Source organism: Nerophis ophidion, linkage group LG01 (genome assembly GCF_033978795.1).
Source record: "Nerophis ophidion isolate RoL-2023_Sa linkage group LG01, RoL_Noph_v1.0, whole genome shotgun sequence".
Classification (NCBI taxonomy): Eukaryota; Metazoa; Chordata; class Actinopteri; order Syngnathiformes; family Syngnathidae; genus Nerophis; species Nerophis ophidion.
Genome location: NC_084611.1, coordinates 76,078,049 through 76,105,170, shown reverse-complemented (window position 1 = coordinate 76,105,170; position 27,122 = coordinate 76,078,049). Strand labels below are relative to the sequence as shown.

The 27,122-nt window shown below is 38.4% G+C and overlaps 1 protein-coding gene across 2 annotated transcripts; it reads right to left on the bottom strand.

Moving 5' to 3' along the window:
• Positions 1-564: 564 nt before the first annotated feature.
• On the bottom strand, positions 565-27,122 carry map2k7 (mitogen-activated protein kinase kinase 7). Of its 2 annotated transcripts, XM_061911649.1 has the most exons (12): positions 26,965-27,122; positions 19,402-19,449; positions 14,896-15,034; positions 14,713-14,779; positions 13,727-13,840; positions 12,696-12,815; positions 12,506-12,613; positions 12,244-12,423; positions 12,014-12,094; positions 10,473-10,615; positions 10,342-10,387; positions 565-10,255 (listed from the first exon to the last, which is right to left on the bottom strand). In XM_061911649.1, exons 1-12 carry the CDS (start codon positions 27,086-27,088, stop codon positions 10,112-10,114), a joined length of 1,314 nt encoding a protein of 437 aa, XP_061767633.1. In that variant the 5' UTR covers positions 27,089-27,122; the 3' UTR covers positions 565-10,111. The 2 variants fall into 2 exon arrangements, with proteins under 2 accessions (XP_061767633.1, XP_061767642.1); XM_061911658.1 differs by lacking the exon at positions 19,402-19,449.

Genomic DNA, 27,122 nt, shown 5'->3' with positions numbered 1-27,122 from the left:
GGATAGCGGGAGTGGGGATCGAACATGGAACCCTCAAGTTTCTGGCATGGCCACTCTACCAAATTATTTTGTCTACTATGTTGGCTAAAAGAAGTGTAAGGTTGACAATTGGGTGTTATTTAATGTCTAGAGGGCTCTAATAATGTTACAAGTAACATTAAGAAGGTTTTAAAAAAACATTTTTTATTTACAACTATGGAAATATTAGATTCATAAATAAGAATTCTTATTTTGCAGAAAATTCACTTATTGCAGTAAACAGCGATAAAGGAGGAATGACTGTAACATAATGGTTTAATATGTTTAACACTTTTTCTATTTAAAAGTATGATGAATCATTGGTTGTTTATTAATTATCAATTTAAAAAACAAGCCAGTCAACTATAATGGACCAGGAAAACCATAAATATTGATTACACACAAAAACACACATATACAAAATTAGATATTTAAAAAAAAAAAAAAAAATCTCCCTTGAGTATTTCATTCAAAAAAAAAAATACTATGAATTATTTATATGAATACCATTACTACAAACAAACAAACAAAAAATCAGACACCAGCTTTTTATGAGTTTTTTTAAATTTATTTTTTGGTGTTTTATTGTCGTTTTTGTTCATCAAAAGAATCCTGAGGTATTCACAATATAATGGCATTTATTCTTTTTGAAATGAGACCAAGAGGGAAGGGGGTGAAAAACAAAACAATAGCAGAATTAAAAAAAGACGGTGTCAATTGTAATCTGTTGGTTCTTCCCTGGGAGAGAAACCTCATTAATGGCAAAATAACAAATAAAGCTACTCTCAGTGGGCAGGTCCCACCTTTTTATTAACGGGGGTCTTACATAACACACCAATTGTTTGCTGGAGGAAACGGTAGATAAAATATCATCTATGTTATTAATTTCCTTGTTGAGGGTTTGGATTTCTGTACATTTAAGTAGTTTATTATAGCAATAATATTGATAATATACACTGTTGACTGCTCGCCTCTTAAATCATCCGTAAAAAAAAGAAAAAACAAAGGCAAAATTATGCATAAAAACAAAACACAAACCAATAAATATATAATCAGTGAAGAAAATACACTGTAATCGCTTTGTCACAGATAAATACAAACAACAACAACAACAAAAGCATCGCTGTGACTCATTTTGCTCAATGTTCACACCCACTAGTCTCCTCTGGGCACATCAATCTGTGACACAAAACAAAAATAAAAAAAAATAATAATAAAAATAAAAAACCCATCACAAGTGCAACATCAGTCATGACAGCTTCAGGAAGAAACAAAACAAAAAAAGCTATTGTATTTGAGCAATCAGCTCACTACTACAGCATAAAAAACAGGATGAATACAAAAATAATCATATAAAAATGTTTCAAAAATGAAAATCAGGGCAGGGATATATATATATATATATATATGTGTGTGTGTGTGTGTGTGTGTGTAGTTGGGAAGAAGGGGGAATAAAGCAACAGCACACAACTTACATTAGAATGAATACAATTACTATTCCAATTAAGAGATTATTTGTGCATGGTGGCATAAATATTAAATAATATTTTCAAAAACAGACTAAGCACTGTCTGGCATTCCCTATGTATTATTTGTTCAATTTGGTGTCATCTTTGCCCTGAATAGTATCCATAACAACTCAAAGTATACAGGAAATCATCAAAACAATATCATAAAAGCACACTCCAAAAAATAAAAGATAAGAATAATAATAATAATCACAATCAATACAGACTTTTGGTACACACACACGGCTAAATGAAAATAAAAAAATAAAGGGCCCGAGAGGAGAACACTCTCTAACAAACACCTATAATCTTCAGCCACTTGTGATGCTCTGAAGTAAAACAAAAGTGAGCACAACAAAATATGCAATAACTCAACATGTCTGCATGTGTAAAAAAACACATAAATAATAATAATAATGTGCATTCCCACACAAAAAAAAAAAAAAAAAAACAATGGCAGTTACAGCTGTGACAACAACATGCACTTGATGATAGATTTTACAGCATTGATCCAAGCTTCCCAGCCCCATAAAAACATACAATCCTTAAATATTTGTCAGCTCATTCAAACCTCGCAGAAGGTGGCGCTGTCACTCACACTGCGGGAAGGGAGGTGGTGGGGCTAAGTCCTAATCATGTAAGTCAATCTCTTCTGTACTGCTCGGAGAAAGCTGACATGTTTGCATGACTGCATAGTGACAATGATATTTGGTTTACTTACAGATGGGATGTACGTGTGCACACACCTACACACATGTACACAATCGCGCACACACACACACACACACACACACACACACACACAGCCGCCAAGGCACAGCTCAGGTACGCACTAGCAGCTAGCTTCACAGCTAATATACACATCAAACCAGGGTGGGACCACTTTAAATATTTGGTGTGGGAACTTCACTACATCCTCACACACAGTGTGCATGTGTTGGTGTACGTCAGCTTATAAACAAAAAAGGTGGAAAAGGACAGTGGGAGACCGGGCTCAGTGGAGACGCTCGATAATAGTGTCGCAATGCGAAAGCACCACAATTTGTTGTGTTTTGTTTTTTACACATGAACCCTGTGGGCAGAAACAGTGGCTTAAAATCAGTCAACGGAACACAGGACAAGCATTTAAAAGGGCCAAGCTTAACCAGGTCCAAATCTTTTCCTCAACTTCAATTATTTTACGGGTAACAGCTGGGCATGTCCCAAAAATGTTTTCCTGATGAATAAACTATTACATTTAATCCAATATAGTCATGGGTTTATATTCCAGATAAGGTTCATATGAAAACGTAAACAAATATGTTGATAGGTCCTAAAACTGTTCGCTTTTTCATAGTGGAGTTAAGCCATTTCAAAACTGCTATGCTTTTTGGGCATTACTTAAAAAAGTCCACAAACACAATCAATGGGCAAAAACTATGAAAAAAGTAATGTTTTTTTTCCAGACATATATTTGGGGAAAGGTTTGGCTACAATATAAACCTAAGTAGTACAGTCCTTTTAGATACGGCCGTAGGTCTATCACAGGGGTCACCAACCTTTTTGAAACCAAGAGCTACTTCTTGGGTACTGATTAATGCGAAGGGCTACCAGTTTGATACACACTTAAATGAATTGCCAGAAATAGCCAATTTGCTCAATTTACCTTTAACTCTATGTTATTATTAATAATTAATTATATTTATCTTTGTGGAAACACTGATCATCTTAACGATTTCTCACAATAAATATATATTTTTGATGACATGTTTTAAATAGGTTAAAATCCAATCTGCACTTTGTTAGAATATATAACAAATTGGACCAAGCTATATTTCTAACAAAGACAAATAATCATTTCTTCTAGATTTTCCAGAACAAAAATTAAAAAGACTTTGAAATAAGATTTAAGTCTTATTCTACATATTTTGTAGATTTTCCAGAATATTTTTTTGAATTTTAATCAAAAGTTTGAAGAAATATTTCACAAATATTCTTCGTCAAAAAAACAGAAGCTAAAATTAAGAATTAAATTAAAATTTATTTATTATTCTTTACAATAAAAAAATAAATTTATTTGAACATTGATTTAAATTGTCAGGAAAGAAGAGGGAGGAACTTAAAAGGGAAAAAGGTATGTGTTTAAAAATCCTAAAATCATTTTTAAAGTTGTATTTTTTCCCTAAAATTGTCTTTCTGAAAGTTATAAGAAGCAAAGTCCAAAAAATAAATGAATTTATTTAGACAAGTGAAGACCAAGTCTTTAAAATATTTCCTTGGATTTTCAAATTCTATTTGAGTTTTGTCTCTCTTAGAATTAAAAATTTCGAGCAAAGCGAGACCAGCTTGCTAGTAAATAAATACAATTTCAAAAATAGAGGCAGCTCACTGGTAAGTGCTGCTATTTGAGTAATTTTTAGAACAGGCCAGCGGGCGACTCAACTGGTCCTTACGGGCTACCTGGTGCCCGCGGGCACCGCGTTGGTGACCCCTGTTCTATCATGACGACAGTGTTGAACACCATGCTAAATGAGTACATTTCTCTATGAGATCTTGAATAGACAAGGCCACGATGCTGCTCAACTAAATACAAAGGACACGTTGACTCGTCGCTGGATATAAGTTTAACAGAAACAAAGTACGATTTTATCCATGAGGTCATTCAGTCCTTCAAAGTAGAACAATCAAATACTTAAAAGTTAAATAAAACTGGCATCGGACTATAACGACTTCCCCTGACGGCTGATAAACCTTTGATAACGGCTCTATGTGATTTATTTGGCGTACCAATAGATGGAGCTCGAGTACCACGTTGATAATCAACTATTGAAGTGACCAGTCGCCATAATCATGTGCCTCCCACTAGTGGTTCTGACCCAAAACAAGCAAATATAGTGCCTTTGCCTGACCGATACAGAGCTGTAAGCGGTTGTTGACAAATATCCAAAACTAGCCATGACTTGCACAAGCAAAATGCGATGGTAACAGATTTGTGAAGCCATCCAAATTTGTGCATTGTTTATAGAGTTTTAAGATATTTTATACTCCTAAAGCTTTGGTACATGCCCAAATCTGGCAAACAATCTTTAAAAAAAAGAGAAAAGAAACAAGTTCACTTTGTTACTTGCTGTTGTAGAATCCTGGTTGATAGTACCATGCTTTTATTTTGAAGTTTACTTTGCACTGAACAGGAAAACACTGTGTGCACGTATTTTCCGGTTCTGATGCAGCAATGCTGCGATGAAGAGGCGGGTAAAATCTGTCAACTCTGGGTGACAAGGGGAATTTAAAAACAACCAAAGGACTTCCACTGGGGCAGGGATATTTTAACTCAATTGTTTCGGAAGCCAGACTTCTCCCTTCGCTATTAGTTCTTTTTTGTTTATTTTGGAGAACCAGCGTCCTCTACAGTAGACATTTAATTGTGCTCATTTATTTTGTCAAGACTTACAGGGTCGCTCTGCTGTTTTCATAGAACCTTCAGCAAAAAAGCTGGTCTAAGATCATCTTTGTGGCAGCATTCTATGAATCTACTGCAAAAATGTCTCTTACAAGTTTTTAAGACCTGAACTCCAGTTGAATAGCCCACATTATGAAAAAGAGTGGACCTAAAATGGAAACTTGAGGAACACCACTAGTATAACTAAAGAAGTTCAATACATGACTATTGACTGCAGAAACTTGAGGGTTCTTGGTTCGAATCCAGCGTCCGCCATCAGTCACTGCCGTTGACATTTACACCAGCCACACTGGTGTAAACGTAGCGTAAATGTAGATAATTTGTTTCTCAATGTAACGCGCTTAGTCATTACAGAAAAAGCCTGTCATGAATTTACTTCCCTTCACTGAAGTAAACAAGCTACAGCAAAACCATAGTTGCATAAATCACTTTCGAAAAAATTCATAACTGCCCCCCCCCCAAAAAAAGAGTACTTAAAAGTGTGCCTTGAGGAACGCCTAAGTTATGTAAATACCAGGTTTGCCCCAAGTGGTAATTTCAACAGTAGTTTTAAATTTTTACACAGTCTTTTGACCAAAAGGCTAGTCATCTAAATTAATTTAATTTTAGTCGACTAAAGTTAAAGTAAATTTAATCGACCAAAATATAAAGTGTTACATTATTTACGTACACAAAGTTGTATACATACACTGCTGGCAATTTTAAGTGCATAAACTTAGAGGATTCATATTTCAACTATGACGTTTATTAAATTGGCGAGCAATGTCCGCCATGGTCTACTACAAAAGAAGTAGTAAAGTAAGCTGTCTTGCTCCTGCCATACAGTCTTTATTAGAAACAGTAATTCAGTACAGTATGAGCAATTTTGAATTATTAGCTTCGGCCTAAATACTGTTGCGTGGATATCTAGATGATTAGTCTGCAACCGGCGTGTGAATTTGTTTGTTTTTTTAGCGGAGATAATCGAGCCACAGGGTTTACAACGTTTACACGTCTTATTTTACAGTCAGGCGTAGAAAACATTTTATTTAAGTGTACAGTCTTGTTTACTCAGGGAAAAAAATCAAAACATTGTGAATTAGCAAGACAGTAGTCCCGATTTATCTCCCCCCTCACCCCACTCCCACATGCAACTGTGACTGGATACCTTGTTTCCCCCTGTCTAAAGACAAAATCAAATATGATTGGATTTCGTCTCCATCAACATTTTTGTCTCGTTTTTATTCATTGACTTAATTGTCATTTCCTTTTGTCATTGTTTTAGTCAACGTGCATTTGTTTTAATTTGTTTGTTATCATCCTATTTTAGTCAGGGGAAAATAGGTCGTTGACGATAACTAAGACAATAATTTTTAGTCAACAAAATGAACACGGTTTGGACCCCAGTGTTGTATGTTTGCTAGCAAAGTTAAAATGTCAACGCAAAGATCTGACAAAGTGTTAAGACTGGTCTGAGTTCCTCTATACAACAGGAGCGTTTTAGGAATTTTCAGAAAAAGGTTTGTCTCCAAAGTTTTGAGCTGAACTCTAGGGTGTATAATTTGTTGGTGTGACTGGAATTCCTCGGCATTGGTGGAATTCTGCGCTCTAGTTTTGCTCTTACTGGCGATTTCAATGTGCACCACACTAGTCTGGATTAGTGGGGCAGGGTTTCAGTTTGGTACCAGGATGTCTGCAGTGACAAAGCATTTAGTCTGCCAGACAGTAATCGACTTCCTGATACGGACTTTCAGTAAGTTGGCACTTTTGACTGCTTGGGCCCGTTTTGTTACAGTGCACCAGTCTCCCTCTGTCCAGTATAGAACACACACGAGGGGGCACTGCTACACCGCAGCGCCCCCTATAGCTCCTTAGACATATTAGCTATAAAGAGAGTTCATATATGTATATCATAGCTGAGAGCAATCAACGATAATATCAATAACAAGTCATAACAACATATTCCTTGGGTTGTGGACACCTTTGGTGTACAGTTGTCAAGCTTGCAGGTGACACGGATGGACGTAAACAAGCATCTGGACAGACAGACATGAACTCTAACCCCCACAATCGACATAACATGATGTGAGGTGATGTGAGTTAGTACTTTCAGGGAAAAAAAAAACAATCTCGCAGTCCCGCACGTGTCCATCTCTCACTTTCTGTTTGCTTTCATCAAACGTACTCCTCTGTATTTGGTAAAAAACATGTAGACTTTGTATTAAGAGTTCACTTATTTGGCAAAATAATACAAAATATTTGTCCTTTGGGGATAATAAGTGACAGCAGCATCTAAAGCAAAAAAAAAAAAAAAAAAAAAGAATAGTAGCAGCAGTAAATAAATAATGTAATTTCAACGGACATTTCTCATGCTAACGAGCCCTACTAAAAGCTATCATTGACAATTGGCAGGTTGGTGTAACACCATGAAAGCTTTGTACAATTACTAGTCTTTTTCTCTCGTTTATCACATACTGACATCCGACTAAGTTTTCTCTCAGGCTTCAACTTTCTCAACACCACCTCTCTATTTCCACTCATCTCCTCAACATTCCCATCATCTATCCCTTTCTGTCACATAACGGTTTCCTCTTTCAGATCCACTCCTTACTGTCTCAGTGATTTGGTCTGGTGTAAAGTCAGTCGCCATTAAACATGGCAGCAAACACATTAGTTAAAAAAGCTATACTATACAGCAAGCAAACTGTAGAAAAAGACAACATTCAAATATATGTGTTGCTAATTAGCGAGTGGATGCAGCCTGTTCTCAATAGAATTTAGTAGGATATTACATAAAAGTCAGTAGGTTACAATTTCTGAAAATAACACGCTCTGACCCCTTAATCACATTGAAAATATTAAGAGTGTCACAAAATATTGGTTTTGTCAATATACATGGCTGTATTATGTGCAGTTCCTTTGTATTTATATTTAAAGGCAGGGGTTTTCAACATTGTCCAGGCCAAGGACCCCAGCAAGATGGAGCAGTGACCCCCTTCTTATATAGCCTGTAAAAAAGTTTTGACTTAAACTGGTCCTCAAGGTACCTTGTTATTGTGCAATACTATGGGATTTAAATAACAGTATATTCACACTAATAGGTAGCTGACAGCTAGTGAGTTGCCAGCTTGAACCTCTAATCGCTAGCTGACAACTAAAGCGCTAATCGCTAGCTATCTTAAATGCCAACATGAATACAATAATAAAATACTTGATTCATGTTTTTGTTTTAAACTCGAAAGGTACAGTGAGTAGGGTGGCTATTGTCATTTCTAAAGTATATTATAGTGTGTCAAGTCAATGTTAGTGTATTTAAAGACATTAAAAAAAAAAAAGAGTCTATAATCGACCAAAAATGTTACGACCCCAAGTGGCTGAGATTTGTGCATGGGTTTATGTGATGTGTACATTGTCTGATTGTTGGGAAATTATTTGGAACGGATACAATTTTGATTATCTACATTAAAAGATACTTTTCAGTGCATCACATGTACCATGTATATGGAATGCGGTCTGATTTCTTAAAAGAACATCCAAATATAAAATAACTTTTTGGAACAAATTCTGAGAACAGGAGAGCAGTGTTTTAGTGCTTCCTATCCCTTCTGTTTGGACTGATTTCAACCAGAATTAGAAGTGCCGTTCCGTCTCCTAGTCATCCATAGTGTTTCTACTCTCTCTTTCTTACTTACTAAGCCGTCCCATGTGTGATGTCTGTAGTAGTGTGTTCATGCATTATTGTATGTTCTATTGTAATGAAATGAAGCAAGCGTCTTTAGCATTAGCTAATAAACTAACACGTTTGCCAATGTCCTTTTTAGTCTTTAACTTACAAAGGCAATCTTTTTATAATGTTTCAGCTTTCTCAATTTACCAAAACGTCACGGGGGACTTGTCAAGCCTGTTTAGCTGATTTAGAGCAAGCTTCTGCAGCTTGTGGGTCCATGACGATGAATTCTGTTGGATCAGCCGTTTTACAGACAGCATTTGGGTTTATGTGACATGTACATTGACTGATTTTTGGAAAAATATTTGGAATGGATACAATATTGATAACCATCATGAAAGATACTTTTCACTGCATCATATGTGACTATGTTTGTGGAATGCTGTCTGATTTTCTAAAAAAAACATTTAAATGTAAAATAAGAGAACAGGAGAGCAGTGTTTTAGAAATATGTGTTGTATTTTGCCCTTGTAATTTCACTGCTTAACTAGTTATTTGGACACTTTTTGAGAATACCAGTTTGAGTGTGAGTTATTCGTGAAGCAGGCAAGAGACCTTTCACTGTCCCGAGTCTCTTGGCCTCCAAACAACCACCACTTTGGTCTAGAAACACTGTTGAGCACTAAACAGTGGCGACAGACGAGGTAGAAAAACCAAGTGAAGTTAAAGACATGCTCCACTGCTGATAAAATCAACCTTATTTTCCATTCTTTGAACGTCTTGTGTTCTGCGTCCCTTCTTCTCAAAAGCACACAGCTCGCTTTCCCCGCACATGTAAAACAATCTCCTATTAATACAACACCACTCCTTTTCTTTTCCGTCTCACATTTCCAGAAAACTCCTGACAACCCACCACACCTCCTAAATGTACATGTTGCCCTTCTGAGCGTCCCTCTCCTCTCCCGTCTCTTAAGCACACAAAAAAATGCCACGTTCTACAAAGTTAGAGTGCAACACTATTTTTTTTCAGATTTTCCTCCCAATTATGCAGCTGATAAATAAAATGGTGATTGTTATAAAATTGCTTATTCAAACATTGATCATCCATGTGGATATACAGTACATAGTGAGTATATTACTACTGACTGTCGGACTGTCTGTACATACATGTGACAATGTTGGAATAATGAGACATTCAGTGTCTATACAAGTGTGATGTGACAATGGTGTGTGTTTACAAATGACATCTTAAAACTAACTCCCATGTCTGCCTGTCCAGATTTGACACACCGATAAATGACTGCTATCCGCCGTCAATCCATCAGTTCCTCCCGGTGTCAAACACTGCATCCGATAATCCATCGAGTCTTCGTCTCGCTGGTTGAGGGCTTTTCCGGTGGACAGCCGGGGCCGTGTCTAAGGCTAGGCTTCGCTTGCTTAGGCCAAGGCTAGACTAAATTAAGAGGACAGCTAAGCTAATACAGGATGAGGCTCTCTGGGCTACCTGCTGAAGAGTGAGTGGAGCTGGTGCTGATGGCTGTAACACTGGCTGCTGCGAGGCGACTCGGTGCGATCCATTACTGCCTGAAACCAACCGGCAACATCCACCTCCAGCACCTCGTAACGCTGGATGAAGCTGTGCTCCTACAAAAAGTAAAGATCGTCAATAAAGAGGTTGTCACACCTACGCAGGTCATGCGAGTCCGGGATGTTATTTATTGATGACTTACCAGAAGCTGGTGGTATTTTGGCCTTTTTCTGTGATCCTTAGTGAGGCTGTGAAATGACAAAGTATTGAAGGTTTGAGAACATTTTGTATGAAATGTTGATACAGCATAGGAGATTGAAAGTGTGCGCTCACCAATCTTTGACGAAAGACTGAAAGTCGAGGGAAAAGCCCATGCTGTGAGGCAGCAGAGGAGGGTCTTCCTGCAGCACTTTGGTCAGAACCTCAAAGTCTGTTTTGCAATTCTTGTAGGGAAACTGACCTGTAGCCAGCTCCACCTAGTGGTCGCCAGGTGACATAGATTTTTACTGAGCACAGTCATTTCACAAGCAAGTAGTAATATTCTAATTCATTGTGAGTGGAACCCAAAAGTAAGTAGTTTCTCAAAGGTATGTTTTAGAAATGTGCAACTGTCGAGAAAACCATTTAAGTACATGACTTTCATTTATGAGATTTGGCCTGGGAGATTATCACTACATTTAATAAAAACACAAGATTTACTTGAAAATTCATTTTTTACATTAACCCTAAAACTATAACAATAACTGTACAAATGATAAAGATTTTTTTTGGGGGGGGGGACTGGGTAATTAGGGGTGTCCCATAGTGATGGGGAGGAATTTATGTTGTTAAATTTTATCCATACCTTTATCAATATTGGTATTTATCGGTACTCTTATCTGTACTATATGTAATTTGTGGAAATAAAGGTGTGAAAAATGCATTTTAATTAGCATGTATATTAGCACAAATTAAACCATAACAATAACACCTCCAGCATGATGTACTGTAACATCTCAGAGCAGGTAATTATTTTATCAGCAAATATTTACTGATAAAATAATTACCTGCTCTGAGATGTTACAGTACATCATAATATTTGCTGAGGGCTTCACGGTGGCAGAGGTTAGTGCGTCTGCCTCACGATACGAAGTTCCTGCAGTCCTGGGTTCAAATCCAGGCTCGGGATCTTTCTGTGTGGAGTTTGCATGTTCTCCCCGTGAATGCGTGGCTTCCCTCTGGGTACTCCGGCTTCCTCCCACTTGCAAAGACATGCACCTGGGGATAGGTTGATTGGCAACACTAAATTGGCCCTAGTGTGTGAATGTGAGTGTGAATGTTGTCTGTCTATCTGTGTTGGCCCTGCGATGAGGTGGCGACTTGTCCAGGGTGTACCCCGCCTTCCGCCCGATTGTAGCTGAGATAGGCGCCAGCGCCCCCCGCGACCCCAAAAGGGAATAAGCGGTAGAAAATGGATGGATGGATGGATGGAATATTTGCTGATTGGTAAGAATAATACCGGTAATTCTTTTTATTTACAATGCACTTTACTTTAAAAAAAATCACAAAGTGCTACAATGGCAAATTAAAAGCACACATAAAACATACACTAAGAATATGATAAAACAAAACAGGTTTTTCTTGAAAAGATGTGTCTTTCGTTGTTTTTTGAATATTTCCACAGACAGTGGTGATTTTTTTATAGTTAGTACTTTTTGAACATTCAACTTGGTAGTAAATAGTCAAAGGCTGAAGTTGAACGTTTTGCAAAATTTGCTTACAAATTCATGTTTCATTATTTAAACTTTAAAATTGTTTTGAGTTTAAAAGTATTTGCATATTCTGCAATGTAAATATTACAGGACAAAATTAATGGATGGATGTAAACAACTCACTAGAGAGATGCCAAGGCTCCACACGTCCGCTCGGATGTCATAGTCAGGTTTGGTGGGATCTGGAGGGTCTATTCTCTCTGGCTGCAGGAACAAAATCATAAACAGCATCAATTTGATAGTCAATTCTTTAAAAAAAAAAACAAAAAAAAACAACAACAGTTTTTTGGAAGTTGGTATGCTTCGTACACTTGTAGTATGCAGTGTGCGGTTATGAGTTTCATGTGACTCACCGCCATATACGCAGCACAGCCAGCGCTGCGTGTTTTTGCCTTGGAGTCGACGAGGCGTCCGCTAATGCCAAAGTCGCACAGTTTGATCTGACCTTTAGCGTCTAGGAGAATATTGGAGGGTTTCACATCGCGATGGATGACACCATGTTTCTCTTTAAGATACAACAAGGCTTTTACTATCTGGGAGAAGAAAAACACAGGAAAAAATTAAGCCGCAATTTGGGCAACTTTAATCTTTCCTTTGTGTGTACTGTTCACTTACTGCAACAGTCATCTTTCCTAAAATCTGCTCTGGGATGGGGCCCTGAATTCTCTTCTTCAGCTTCTCAGCACACGTTCCCATCAGCTCCATGGCAATAAATACGTCTGTCTGTAGAAATACACAGTACATAGAAAATGCAATTAATAATGTGATGACCATTGTTCTATAGTTAGCTAGTAAGGACACCCACATTGGTAACTATGGCACCGTAGCACTGGATGATATAAGGACAGTCATGACTCTTCAGCACCACATCCAAGTCCATCAAAATCCGCTTGTTTTCATCCTTGTTTCCTGTTCTGCGCATTTGCTAACGACACAAACGCACACATGTATTATAACCACAGGCTGATTGAGAAAGTTGAGCAATTAGGACAATTGTTGTAGAATTAAGTACCTTACATTCCAGACCACAAACCGCTACTTTTTTCCTACACTTTGAACCCTGCGTCTTATATATGGATTTTTTAAATTGCTGACGGCCATAATGCAAATGGTTTAAAAATAAAAAAAGCAAAGACACTGAATAGGGTTTTTTGTTTGTACTATGACGCCATCTTTTGGCAAGTGCTGCAGTGCCGCATTGCCCTTCTGTTTAGACTGAGCTTTTAACCAGAAGTAGAATTGCCCTTTCGTGTTCTAGTCATCCATCGTGTTTCTACTCCCTTTCTCTTACTTACTGAACTGTCTCATTTGTGACGTCTGTAGGAATCTTTCCATGCATATTTGTACGTTCTATTGTAATGTTATGAATCAAGCGTCGTTAGCATTGGCTAATAAGCAAACACGTTTATGAATGTCTTTGTTAGTCTTTAGCTTACAATGGCAATCTTTTTGTATTGTTTCAGTTTTCTTTAATTCACCAAAACGTCACCGTGGACTTATTGGGTCTGTTTCGATAATTAAGAGGTAGCTCCTGCAACTGGTGGTTCCATGATGTTGAACTCTGATCAGCCATCTTAGACAGAATTTGGAAACAAATAACCTAAATAAATGTACAAAAATATCTAAGTAATATAATTCTAAATAACTATTTTCACAACATATATCTGCGGCCTATAGTCTGGTGCGGCTAATATATGGGGACATGTTTTTCTTCAAACATTTTGTGGGTGGGGCTTATATACCGTTCTATAGTCCAGAAAATTTGGTAATAGCATAGAATAACAAATAATTCCTGTACTAACACCATTAGAGGGTCTTCTTTTTGGGGAAACTTACTTTAACAGCGATGACATGTCCAGTCTTCTTGAATCGCACTTTGAAGACTTGCCCACAGGTGCCGCTGCCAATCTCTCCTTCACTGATCAGATCAGCCACCTCTGCAGGATATCTCTGTCAAACGACACATTCTATGTTTAATTGGCTTGTACTGTAAAATGGCAAATACATCTAAGAGAAAACTTATCATGAAGCAAGGACACACCACTTTTTGAACATTTTGAATTGCAATAAAAACACAATAATTAGTGTTGCACTCGCTCAGAAAGAATACACCCAAACAACATGAATTAAACTAAAGACAATTCTAGAAAAGGACTTGGGAGACTGTAAACAACATAACATTCATTAAGAAAAATCGCCCACAGACACACGATTCTGCAGTCTTTACAGCAACTCTAACTGGAGTTATGATATATTTCTTGTGAGGTATTTATATTTTTCAAGAGGGCAATTAAGAACTTTTGCCACGGCTGTGCGCCTTGACTGACATTGACTCCCACATTATTTATTAATACAACAATTCAATAACTTTATCCACTTGACATCCATTGCAGCCGATTTTTGTAAGAGTGGTCCATTCTGTATTTCGGTTTTTTGTTTTTCTGGATGTGGCTTACATTGCGCCTTGAGACACTTGTGATTTAAGGCTATACAAATTAATTGTATTGATTGATTGCTAATGGGTTTGATTGATTGCTAATGCTGTCTGTGAATGTAGCTTGTACAACTATCATAAGTATTTTTTTCCCTTTTTTTAATACACCTCATACGCAGCTGGTCTGACAGAGCATTAGACGATTTAGCAGATGGGATCAGTGTTGCCAATTTAGCGACACAGTAATTTACATTTTCGGATGTGCTGTAATGCAATAACTGGAAATATGTGATGCATTACCTATACTTCATATCTGTATTGTAAACATGTTTGAAATAAACTGAAACTAACATGGGTGCTTTGCATTAAAAAAAAAGCTATGACTGACCTGTCCGTCGATTTTAAGATAACCTGTCTGTTTCATGATCTCCTGCAATTTCTGATCAATCTCTGCACTGCAGGGACAAACACACACAAACGGAAACAATTTAGAGAAGGCAATAATGCAAAATGAAGTATGTTTCAGCATGAATATAATAAAAACCAGGAGCTTGCTTGCGAGCAGTCGTACTTCTCTAGACTCTTCTGTTGGCCGTACTGTGGTGTGGGGAGGGTGAGCATTTGTCTGCGACGAAAGGGGTGGTGCTGAGGCGAGCTCTCTGAAGACGATGACCTGCTTCCTGCATCATTGGCCAGGGGCAGCTGAAGAGCTGGGAGAAATTATCAGGTTTTAGGCAGGAGAATAATGTGTTTCATTGCAGAGGTCTGCATGCCAAAAACGGATCCGACTGCTTTATTTTAGCCTTTTGACAATTTTAAGCTACTGTGCCTTGATGCAATAATGTCTGCATAGGTAAAGGCAGGCGTTAATTAAGGCATAAATGAAGACATATACAATCCTTAAAGGAAGTACAATTTAGGGAGGTAGAACTTTTATATGTAAACTGTGACATATACTCAAATGACACTGAGGCAGGAAGTAGCAAGTGTACTGTTATTAGAACCAACAGAACTACTGGAAATGAAAAGCCCAATTTTAAATAAACTTTACCAGTTGAGCCCTAATTAACAGGTGTTGTTTAAGATCCTGTTTAGAGCTTCCTGGTACTAATGTTACCAACAGAAACTACTTTAGCAAAAGGGTCAGCAAATGTTTTGGTCATGATTTTCTTTTCATGAATGCGAATAACATGGTCACTACTGCCTACTTTGTCTTGTTATATTCTTATTTTACTGTTATATTTTTATTCCCATTGTTGCTTTTTAGTTTTTATTCTTATAGTAATATTTCTCTATTCTGTTTCCATTTAAACCCCCATTATTTACTTTTTACTTTTATTTAAATTGATCTCAACTCTGTACACTGCTGCTGGAATTTTTATTTTCCTTAAGGAACTCTCCTGAAGGAATCAATAAAGTACTATCTATCTATCTATCTAAATGGAAAACCCCAAAAAAACTGATGTATTTGAATTTGAATTTTTTTTTTTTAATAGTTTCGAGGAGCAATGACTAGATGTAAAAAAGAAAACGGTTTCATTTGAATTTTATATTTCATATACAAAAATTGAAAATCATTTGTCAGCAGGAAGAAAAACAAACAAACCAAAAATGTTTTTTCATAACAACACCGGAACCAAAAGTTGCTTTTTAAAGAAAAGTTTATAAACAGTGCGTTGTTGTATCCTGTGTTAATATCTATAAAAGGTAGTGATATTGATCCATGATCATCTGATCTTATGACAAGATATAACACCACACTATCTTTTCTAACGGGCTCGTCATTGGTCTTGTCTTTAAATATCAAATAGTTTCCACAACGCCCCTGCAATACATTAAAGCGTTCGTGTGTGCCATAATCCATGTGGTGGGAAATGGCATTGTTTTAGTTTAATTTGTAATTTATGCACACTTGTCAAAAGGGCCATTTCAATTTTGGTGATGTGTATTTAAAAAAAGAATGAAGGTTCTGGTAAGCAGAAAAACCTAACTAATCAATAGATTGCTCGATTACTGAAATTATCAATAGCTGCAGTCCTAATGAAATATAAAATTATGTCGATGTGGTTATTGTTGTTTGGCAATGAAAAAAGAAAATGTGTATCGAAATAAAATTACAAAAAAATGTTTTTGTTTTTCAATTCTCGTTCATGAAATGAAAACATCAACGGCCAACATACGTATACAGTGACACAGTATAGACAATATTGTCATTAAAGTAACCACATTATTATGTCACTCTGCTTGGTGACCTATCAGCTGTATACGCTGAATGATGCACATAAACATTAGTTTAGTTATCGGAACAATTTTTTTCTTTTTTGAAGGAGCGGCTCTCATATCCTTGTACGCATCATCCTGCATGGGAAAGTCTGTTAGTGAGGGGAGTAAGGGTTAGTCTGGATTAAAGGTAATAAAGACTTCCTAGGAGAGAGATTGCCTCTCCCCAGATTGGCCGACTCCAGATTGGCGGGACATTAGGCTCAACAGGCACATGGAGCCAGCAGAAGAAAAGAGGACACACAAACAGACGAGGCGCTGCTGCACTGCCTCCTGCAGGTGAGGAGGATTATCAGCCATAGCACAGTTAGGTCGAGTGTCAGTCAGAGGGACAAGTCTTTTCAGTTGTCGGTGCAAACAGAAATACAGGAGAAAGGAGAACGAGGCAAAGTGTTCACAGCAATCCTGCAGACAGACCAGTGGGGATGCTGGATTAGAGACTGTGTCAAAACAAACAAACACTACCCGAAAACAATGCGCCGTGCAGAAAAGCTGCATGCACTGTGATCCTCTGCCTCCAGCACAACTTCACAATCCAAACACACACACTTTAACACACGCACACCAACGCTGCCCTGCCACTGACGCACAGGTTAGATGGATGAGATGGGATGGAAAGATGGGCAGAGAATGCAATTTGGGGGGAGAAGGGTGTTGAGGGGTCAGGGGCCTCATCCTTTCATGGATATGATTCGTGGGTTATAAAACGGTCCGACGAGCGTGTGAGATCCACAGAGAGGAGCAGACTTTGGAATAATTAATCAACAGCATATGCCTTTTTTCTGTCACTTAGCTCTAAAATTAAAGTACAGTAGAACCTCTAAAGTTAAACACCTTCCCATGGTTGTGCAAGCCAGTTTTTGGGAAGTATTGAATGTTTGAACCTTTGTCATGGGGAACACCGTGCAAGCTGACAGCATATTCACAGCGCGAGGTATCGTGTGTAATCATCAAAAGGATTATTACTGCATTGGTGTTTTGTTAAGACCAACATTTGCGGGAAAAATATTATTACTAAAGTCGTGCAAAAATGTGGAATTTGAACTTTAGTTTGGTATGCATCAAAATATAAAAGGGGAGCTCCACTTATTTTTGGAAATGTTGCCTATTATTCACAATCTCTATGTTACAAAGGGACACATTATATTTTTCTCTTTTTTGTGTATTCTAAATTTTAAATAACGACTCATAGGTCCTGTTTGCTACCAATGTAGCTAATGAAAGTCATATATTCTGCCTGAAAAGACATCCAAAGCTGCCATCAATACTCCCAAGTGTTAGTAACATTGATATTATAAGAGCTAATGCTGAGGAACTACTTTTGCTAACATGGCACCTCGATCAAGGTGCTACTGCAGCTCTTGACATACTGAGCCGGTGAGCTGCTGGTCGCCTCTGAAGTGAAAAGTTTGTGCTGGATCATAAATCATCCTCTCACTTGTAAGGTAGAAAGTTGTGACAATAAGGAGAGAAGTTGGTCAACTTTAACAATAAACTTAGAAACAAGATGCTTGTTTCCTTCTAACTTTTTTTATACTTGAGAAGGTGAGGATTATGATGAAAATACGGAATTTTTTTATTTATCAGTGGACTATGTAAGTGCTTCACGGTGGCAGAGGGGTTAGTGCGTCTGCCTCACAATACGAAGGTCCTGCAGTCCTGGGTTCAAATCCAGGCTCGGGATCTTTCTGTGTGGAGTTTGCATGTTCTCCCCGTGAATGCGTGGGTTCCCTCCGGGTACTCCGGCTTCCTCCCACCTCCAAAGACATGCACCTGGGGATAGGTTGATTGGCAACACTAAATTGGCCCTAGTGTGTGAATGTGAGTGTGAATGTTGTCTGTCTATCTGTGTTGGCCCTGCGATGAGGTGGCGACTTGTCCAGGGTGTACCCCGCCTTCCGCCCGATTGTAGCTGAGATAGGCGCCAGCGCCACCCGCGACCCCGAACGGGAATAAGCGGCAGAAAATGGATGGATGGAGTGGACTATGTAGAATATCGTAATATATTGTGATAGCACATTAACTCAATATAGTATATTATCATGAAGTACTTTCCAATACCCACTACTTATATGTTACTTAAAAAATTAAAAAATAAAATTCTTATAAATATTTTATAAATCAAACTATCAATTACAGTATTTGCTTAATAAGAAAACATCCATCCATCTTCTACCGCTTGTCCCTTTCGGGATGGAGGGGGGTGCTGGATCTTATCTAAGCCACGTAATTTATAAAGTAAAAAAAAAATTTGGGGGGAATACCTATATTATTAAAAAAAATATTTGGAAAATTAACAAAATAAACATTTCATAAAACAATATAATATTTGGACCTAAGTAAATGAAATATATTTTAAAATAATTTTTAAAAATTGCAATATTGTACACTTCATTGAGGTTTAATGGTGACATCACTTTGACCTAGGAACGGACCATTTCTACATCTGCTATGTTGTTTAGGAAACATATTGTTAAAATGTGAACCAACTGAAGAATGGCCAGCGTCCCATGATGCAGATTGTGTTCGACTTTGGAGGTTCCACTGTGAAGGGACAGTAATAATCCAGATAGACGTCAAGCCTTTAAAGTGGGGAAGTTATAGGGCAAATACGGGGAAATGATTTTTAACATTAGGACCAAGCTGAGGAGAGAAGTTGATGGGGATATGTGATAGGAATAAAAAAAAAAGGTCAAGATAGAAAATGGCGTGTGGGGGTTGGTAGAGGGTCAAAGGGGGTGGGAGAGAAAGAAATGTGGGTGAGCAGTGGCAGAGAGAGCGATGGATTGAATGATACCTGCACGCTGGGAAGGAGCTGGAGCAGGACTGAGCTGGATCACGATGACTAGACAGAGGGAAAAAATACAACACACACACGTACATTACTGCACTGAACAGTAGTTTCACACGCACACACTCACACATACAAACACTATCGTACAACAAACACCTGATAAAAGAATGACAACATTGAAACATATCTGTGCTGGATTGTAATATAAAAACTCATAAAATTTTTGCATTTTTTACCTTCAAATGACTGACTCAAAAATCAAACACACTGAGGAGAAAAACTACTATCACTTCCATGGGAACTCCTGATCACATAAATAAGAGCTATCTAATATTTGCGGAGCAGCCAGGACACCTGCAATGTTGGTCCTTTAAAGATAACGTAGTTTCACACCAACAGCACCTCCCAAAAATGAACCATCCCTCACATGACAGTACATCTTCTAAAGGAACATTAATATAAAAATTAAACTTGAACATACTCAATAGCATGGTGGATGTCCGATTGTGCCCTGTGGAAATTATAAATAAAGTGAACAAGTTGTAACTAATCGACGGCCTCATCATTCCGACCAAAGAGCGGAGTTTTACGGACCCACTGTGAAGTGAAAGGTCTCTCTTAGTCTCCTCCACCATGGTCTGGGAGCCGACAAGGAGGAAAGGTGTAAACCATGACTTGCAACGCTGTGCCTCCCTGTTTAAAGAATCACCTTTATTGTTAGTTTTGAAGCCCAAATACCGCCATATTGCGCTTCACGCACCCTTTTTATTAACCAGTAAAATTTTAGTTTTTGCAATTTTTCCTCTCCAATATGTTATTACTTGCATGCACTTTGACACACTCAATCAACATCATGCGCTTCCGCTCTGTAGTCACCGCCTCAAAGCGGCACTCAGATGAAAGAGCAGTTCCGGTACTTTTCAAAGGTGGTATAGTACCGATTTCAATTGATTAGTACTGCGATATTTTATTAGTACCAGTATACCATACAACCCTAGTTAGTATGCATTACTTTACAGTAATTCAAACTGTACTTTTATGTATTTTCATTCACAATAAGATACTGAATCAGAATCAGAAATACTTTTTAATCCCTGAGAGGAAATTGAAATTTTCAGCACAATCCCATTCAAGATCAGACAAACATTAAAGGGAGACAGAACAGGATCAAACATTACAGGGAGACAGAACAGAATGACTGACAGGTCTGCCAACTTTCGGCGCCCCGTACAAAAAAAGTGAGATACAGTTAAACAATGGGGGGGTTTAAGGCTGGGCCCATGGAGAGGGGGTCCAGACTGAGGCCAAAGGAAAAAACAACTCATAGCTATAGCACACATCCCTCTTACATGCATATAAGAGGGAAACATCAAAGAACATAAAGGACATTAAAGACATTAAAAGAGCAGAGCTGATTCAACCAGCCACTTCTACATTCAGCTATGAATAAAAAGTAAAAGAAACATATACACTGTGGTGGACTCTGCGGTGTTCCACGCCATCGTCTGCTGGGGTGGAGAGAGAATGGCCGGAGACAGGAGTAGACCCAACAAAGCAACCAAAAGAGCCTACTCCACTCTCGGCCAGTGTCCAGTCCGCTTGGATGAGCAAGGATGCGTCTAAGGAGACTGAGATGTCCGATACCTGCTCATTCAGCCAAGACACTGTCCGTCCCGGCGCTCAGTGCTAGCTCCGCAGCCCTGTCTTTTCATCCGCATCTCCTCCGGTCTCTCCAAATGGACTCTGGTTTGGCAGAGACCCAGCAGCTGGTCTCCATGGCCAAAATGCTCCCAGAAGGCAGATCCAGAAGTCCACAAAAAAGCACCGCAGAAGTCACGAAAGTGCCACCCCTTGTCACACAGTCCCAAAGGGTCCCGAACCAAAAGGCAAAAAAAAATATATATATATATATATATATATATATATATATATATATATATATATATATATATATATATATATATATATATATATATTAGGGGTGGGCAAATTAATGCGTTAATTACGCGTTAACTTATCAATCTATTAACGCCGACAATTATTTTATCGCACATTTGCGTATGTTGTTTACATACTTTTATTTTGTTAACGCCTTTTCTTAACAAGATGGCATCTCCCGGATGTACTTCGGCGTCGAGGGGCTCTTGGTAAAGATGGAACATTTGGCAAAAATACCGGACAATTCTGCAAATTTCATGGCTGGCTTACAGCGTGGTCACTCCGGGATCACTTACGACCGCCAGACAATTCTGAATGTGGATAGATCGGGCCGTTTTGGACTTAATGACGCGTGCTTGCTAGACCGGCTAGCTAGCATGGGAATACTTTGCCGGCTACATCCAGCGGCTTGTGAAGCAGCGGAGTATTTGTGTTGTCTGTCTATTTATGAATAATGCAGACGAGGAGTGTTGGCTGAGTTCTTAACGTTTGCTTTCAGAGCGTGCATATCACAACATACAAGATGCCGTCATGGCGACACAACCTATACCGGGCTACCGCGCATCTCGTCACTCCTGTTGCATGCTGGGTAGAGTAGTTCTTTTTTTCCCTGGCTCATAACATCACAAATAGTACCATGTATATGCGTTCAGGTTATCAAAGCACCAAGCAAACAATCGGAAAATTCCCATCATATCAATTCCTAGATATGGTCATAATTATTTTAAGTGCACTACGCAGAATAAACACAACATTATTAATATTGCTACTACGGATAATTTGATCAAACATTCCCTAAAACAGCCCATTACCTATAATATAGGTTTTTTAAACATAAGACCCTGATAAAAAAAATGTTTCTGCTGTTACCTCAGAAATTGCCTGTTCAGATGTTATGATTGTGGCTCAGAGATTTGTATGTAGATTATATTTATTTTCCAAAACAAACAGGATAACTTAAATACCTTGGCAGTGGCAATAAGCTTAAATGTTTGTATTTACATTTTTTGAGTTGATTTTCATAAAATATGCTATTTAACTGCTACTGTTTAACAAGGACTGATTTAAATTGTGTTTGCACAACAAATGTTTTGGCGCTTTTGTTCATGTGGGAGAATATCCCAATAAAGGTGCATTACACACTACTTTTGAATTCATTATTGGGCTTTGCGTATACAATGCAGTTAATCGTGATTAATCGGAGAAATAGTGCGATTAACTTCGATTAAAATTTTTAATCGTTGCCCAGCCCTAATATATATATATATATATATATATATATATATATATATATATATATATATATATATATATGTATATATATATATATATATATATATATATATACACACACACACAGTGGGGCAAAAAAGTATTTAGTCAGCCATCGATTGTGCAAGTTTTCCCACTTAAAATGATGACAGAGGTCTGTAATTTTTATCATAGGTACACTTCAACTGTGAGATACAGAATGTGAAAAAAAATCCAGGAATTCACATTGTAGGAATTTCAAATAATTTATTTGTAAATTATGGTGGAAAATAAGTATTTGGTTAACTATTTAAAGCTCTCATTGATGGAAGGAGATTTTGGCTCAAAATCTCACGATACATGGCCCCATTCATTCTTTCCTTAACACGGATCAATCGTCCTGTCCCCTTAGCAGAAAAACAGCCCCAAAGCATGATGTTTCCACCCCCATGCTTCACAGTAGGTGTGGTGTTCTTGGGATGCAACTCAGTATTCTTCTTCCTCCAAACATGACAAGTTGAGTTTATACCAAAAACTTCTATTTTGATTTCATCTGACCACATGACATTCTCCCAATCCTCTGCTGTATCATCCATGTATCCATTTTGGTATAAACTCAACTCGTTGTGTTTGAGGAAGAAGAATACTGAGGTGAATCCCAAGAACACTATACCTACTGTGAAGCATGGGTGTGGAAAATTCATGCTATGGAGGTGGAAACTTCATGTTGTGGGGCTGTTTTTCTGCTAAGGGGGCAGGAGGCAGAAGCTTTGCTGACAAATAAATACGTCTTTGGCAGTCATAATCAATTGATTATAAATAATTGTGATATAAATAAATGTAACGATCGGAATGACACTCAATGTTACGGAATAACAGTAGCGTTTCTTGATCACAAAAATACTCGAGTAAAAGTAAAAAGTATGTCGCGTTAAAACTACTTTGACAAGTACAATTCATCCAAAAAGGCACTTTAGTAAACGCAACGGAGTAAATGTAATGTGTTACTACCCACTTCTGTTCATTATATATTATGTTCAGGATGTTGGTCCGTCACAGTAACTTTGTCACTTTGTTCGTGTCGTTTGTGTCTTAAAGTTGTGTTGTGGCGTTTGTCTTTGGAGTGGCTTCTGCAATCAAGCTGAACGTTATATTCTATTGTTGCGTTTGCATTTGTGGTGACCTTTCTCATCAAGTGTAGCTATCCGCCATTCTTGTTTTGCCTACTGTGGACAGACAAGACTTATAAAATGTTTAATGTCTATATCATTAAAAAAGTCTTAAAACTGCCATTCTCAAATCCGATGTTTTCCTTAGTATCGATAAAATCGATTGATTTCCTTTTAAAACGGTCTTGGATCAATATCCATCTTTCAGAAGGCAAACTTGCCAAGCACAGATTGATGTAGTTGAATCTATAGAATATCAATCGATATATAGATTGTTACAGCCCAGGGTTGTATGGTATACTGGTATTAGATTAGATTAAATTAGATTAGATAGTACTTTATTTATTCCTTCAGGAAAATTACAATTTTCAGCACAATCCCATTCAAGATCAGACAAACATTACAGGGGGACAGAACAGGATCACTAATATATACTGCAATATATTATTGCAGTATGAACAAGATTGTTTTACACATAGAATCATCATACTGCTGTGATTTCCACCACCGATTTCCACTATCAGTCAGAGTCCTGCCACCTTCAGAAGTTTTCTGATGACTCTGCGATAGTGGGGTGTATTGAGGATGGTGATGATGAGGAATACAGGGCACTGGTTTTGGACCTGGGAAGGAGGAAGAGTACTCCGGGGACCGCTGTTTCCATCAGGAGGGTGGATGTGGACATGGTTGAGGATTATAAAAACATCGGAGTACACATCGACAACAAGCTGAATGGGTCGAAACACGCTGAGGCCCTCTACAAGAAGGGACAGAGCCGCCTCTACTTCCTCAGGAGGCTAAGATCCTTCAACGTCTGTATAAAGATGTTGTACGAGTCGGTGGTGCCGGGCGCCTTCTTGTACGCCGTGGCCTGCTGGGGCAGCGGGCTGAGAGCGAGGGACACATACAGACTGGACAAGTTGGTAGAGAAGGCCAGTAACGTGGTGGGAGTAGAGCTACACTCTCTGGCGGTGGTGTCAGAGAGGAGAAGTCTAGCAAAACTCCTAGCCACTATGGACAACACCTCCCACCCACTACACTCGGACCTTGCGGAGAGAATGAGCACGTTCAGTGGAAGGCTCAGACTCCCAAAATGTAACACGGAACGACACAGGAGGTCCTTCATACCGACAGCCATCAGAATGTATAACGCATATGTTCCTTCTTGACTGCACTTAAATGTAGAATATATGTAGAATATATTTGTATTATTCATATATTTTATATATATATATACACATATATATATGTTATATATTATTATTGTCTATTGTGAGCGAACTGTGGTGCTGAATTTCCCCCAGGGATCAATAAAGTACTTTCTATTCTAGTCTATTCTATTATATGCATCAAGTGTTCATTCAAGGCCAAGGCAAAATATCGAGATATAGATCGTGTATCGCGATATGGCCTGACAAAAAAGGCCATATCGCCCAGCCCTACCTTGAAGGTAGAAAAGCGCTATACAAGTATAAGCCATTTACCATTTATTGAGAAGTAAAACTTTAAAGTGGTCTTCACAAGAAACTTGTGTATGGAGGTGATGTTAGATGAAAAATCGTATCATTATTAATCGAATCCAAGGATTCAATAAAAATGATAATATTATGATTTTAAAAAGTAATTACAAAACAGTTAAAGGCCTACTGAAACCCACTACTACCGACAACGCAGTCTGATAGTTTATATATCAATGATGAAATCTTAGCAATGCAACACATGCCCATACGGCCGGTTTAGTTTACTAAATTACAATTTTAAATTTCCCGCGGAGTTTCTAGTTGAAAACGTCGTGGAATGATGAAGCGTATGATGACGGGTGCGCGTGACGTCTCAGGTTGTAGCGGACATATTAGCCCAGCACCACACACGGCTAAAAGTTGTCTCTTTTCATCGCATAATTACACAGTATTCTGGACATCTGTGGTGCTGAATCTTTTGCAATTTCTTAAATTGACAATAGAGACTATAAATAAGAATGATTTTGGTGGAAAGCGGTGGCTTGCAGCTGCCTTTAGCACCGAGACACAGCCGGTATTTCTTTGTTGTGAAGATTTAACACAGAGCGGTCAAGCGAACATGTTTCCCTACATCAACCAGCAAGTTTTTGGATGGGAAAATTGTGATATTAAGTCAGCTCTTGCCGGAGACTTCAGCGGATTATGGGACCTCCTCCTGTAGCTGTCAAAAAGGCAGCTGTGATCTTGGCTTCTCTCAGAGACACTGGCGTTCACCGCAGCCCTCCGACTTTCAGGTATGACTTTATAATCTCACTAAAACACTATTATCACAATAAGCAGATAAGGGATTTTCCAGAATTATCCTAGTAAATGTGTCTAATAACATCTAAATCGCTCACACTGCCGTCGCCTTTTCCTTTTTTTAAGTGTCTCACTCTTACTTTCCTCATCCACGTATCTTTCATCCTCGCTCAAATTAATGGGGAAATAGTCACTTTCTCGGTCCTAAATGTTCTTTCTGCTGGTGGCTATGATTATAAACAATGTGAGGAGCCTTACAACCCGTGACGTCATGCACACATCGTCTGCTACTTCCGGTACAGGCAAGGCTTTTTTATTAGCGACCAAAAGTTGCGAACTTTATCGTCGATATTCTCTACTAAATCCTTTCAGCAAAAATATGGCAATATCGCGAAATGATCAAGTATGACAGATAGAATGGATCTGCTGTCCCCGTTTAAATAAGAAAATCTCATTTCAGTAGGCCTTTAAGTAAGAATTTGTAAGTCTTATGTCGAATTGTAGCCAAAACCTGTTCGCCACTGTTTCATCTAAAAAACTAATTTTAGCGGTGGGTATTGTAACGATTTGTTACCTGTGTGAATATTCAGACTTGATGTGCGTTGGTGGAAGTGTGGAAGTTGACAAAAATGAACATTTACATGTTTGTTATGTTGGGCCTAGCTTATTTGACAGCACCGAAGCCGTCAGGTGACTGTATGCCAAATACTCCCAGGACAGCAGCCGTGTTTTTGAAACACTGCTTTACTCACAACAAGAGTCGGTCTTAAAGCAAAAAAAGGAGAGTTCACGTGGATTTGTAGACCGCGATATCGAGGTCAGTGTTTGTTTATGTAGCTAGTTAGTTAGCATGTAGCGGCTAGGAGGAGCCCCCCCTCCCTTCTCCCTCCTCCTTCTGTTATCCTGCTCTTTTCCGACACACCGGCCCCTCCGCGGTGGACACTCACTTGGTCTCGGGTTCGATCGACGTGGACTCATGTCGATGTTGAGGTCGATTTTCCGCCGAGCCTCTTCGTTTTCCTGCTTTAGTTTCTCCTCGATTCGCGACAGCCTCTGCTCCAGCGACGACATCTTGGAAAATTGAGCTCCATGTAACAGCGCTCGC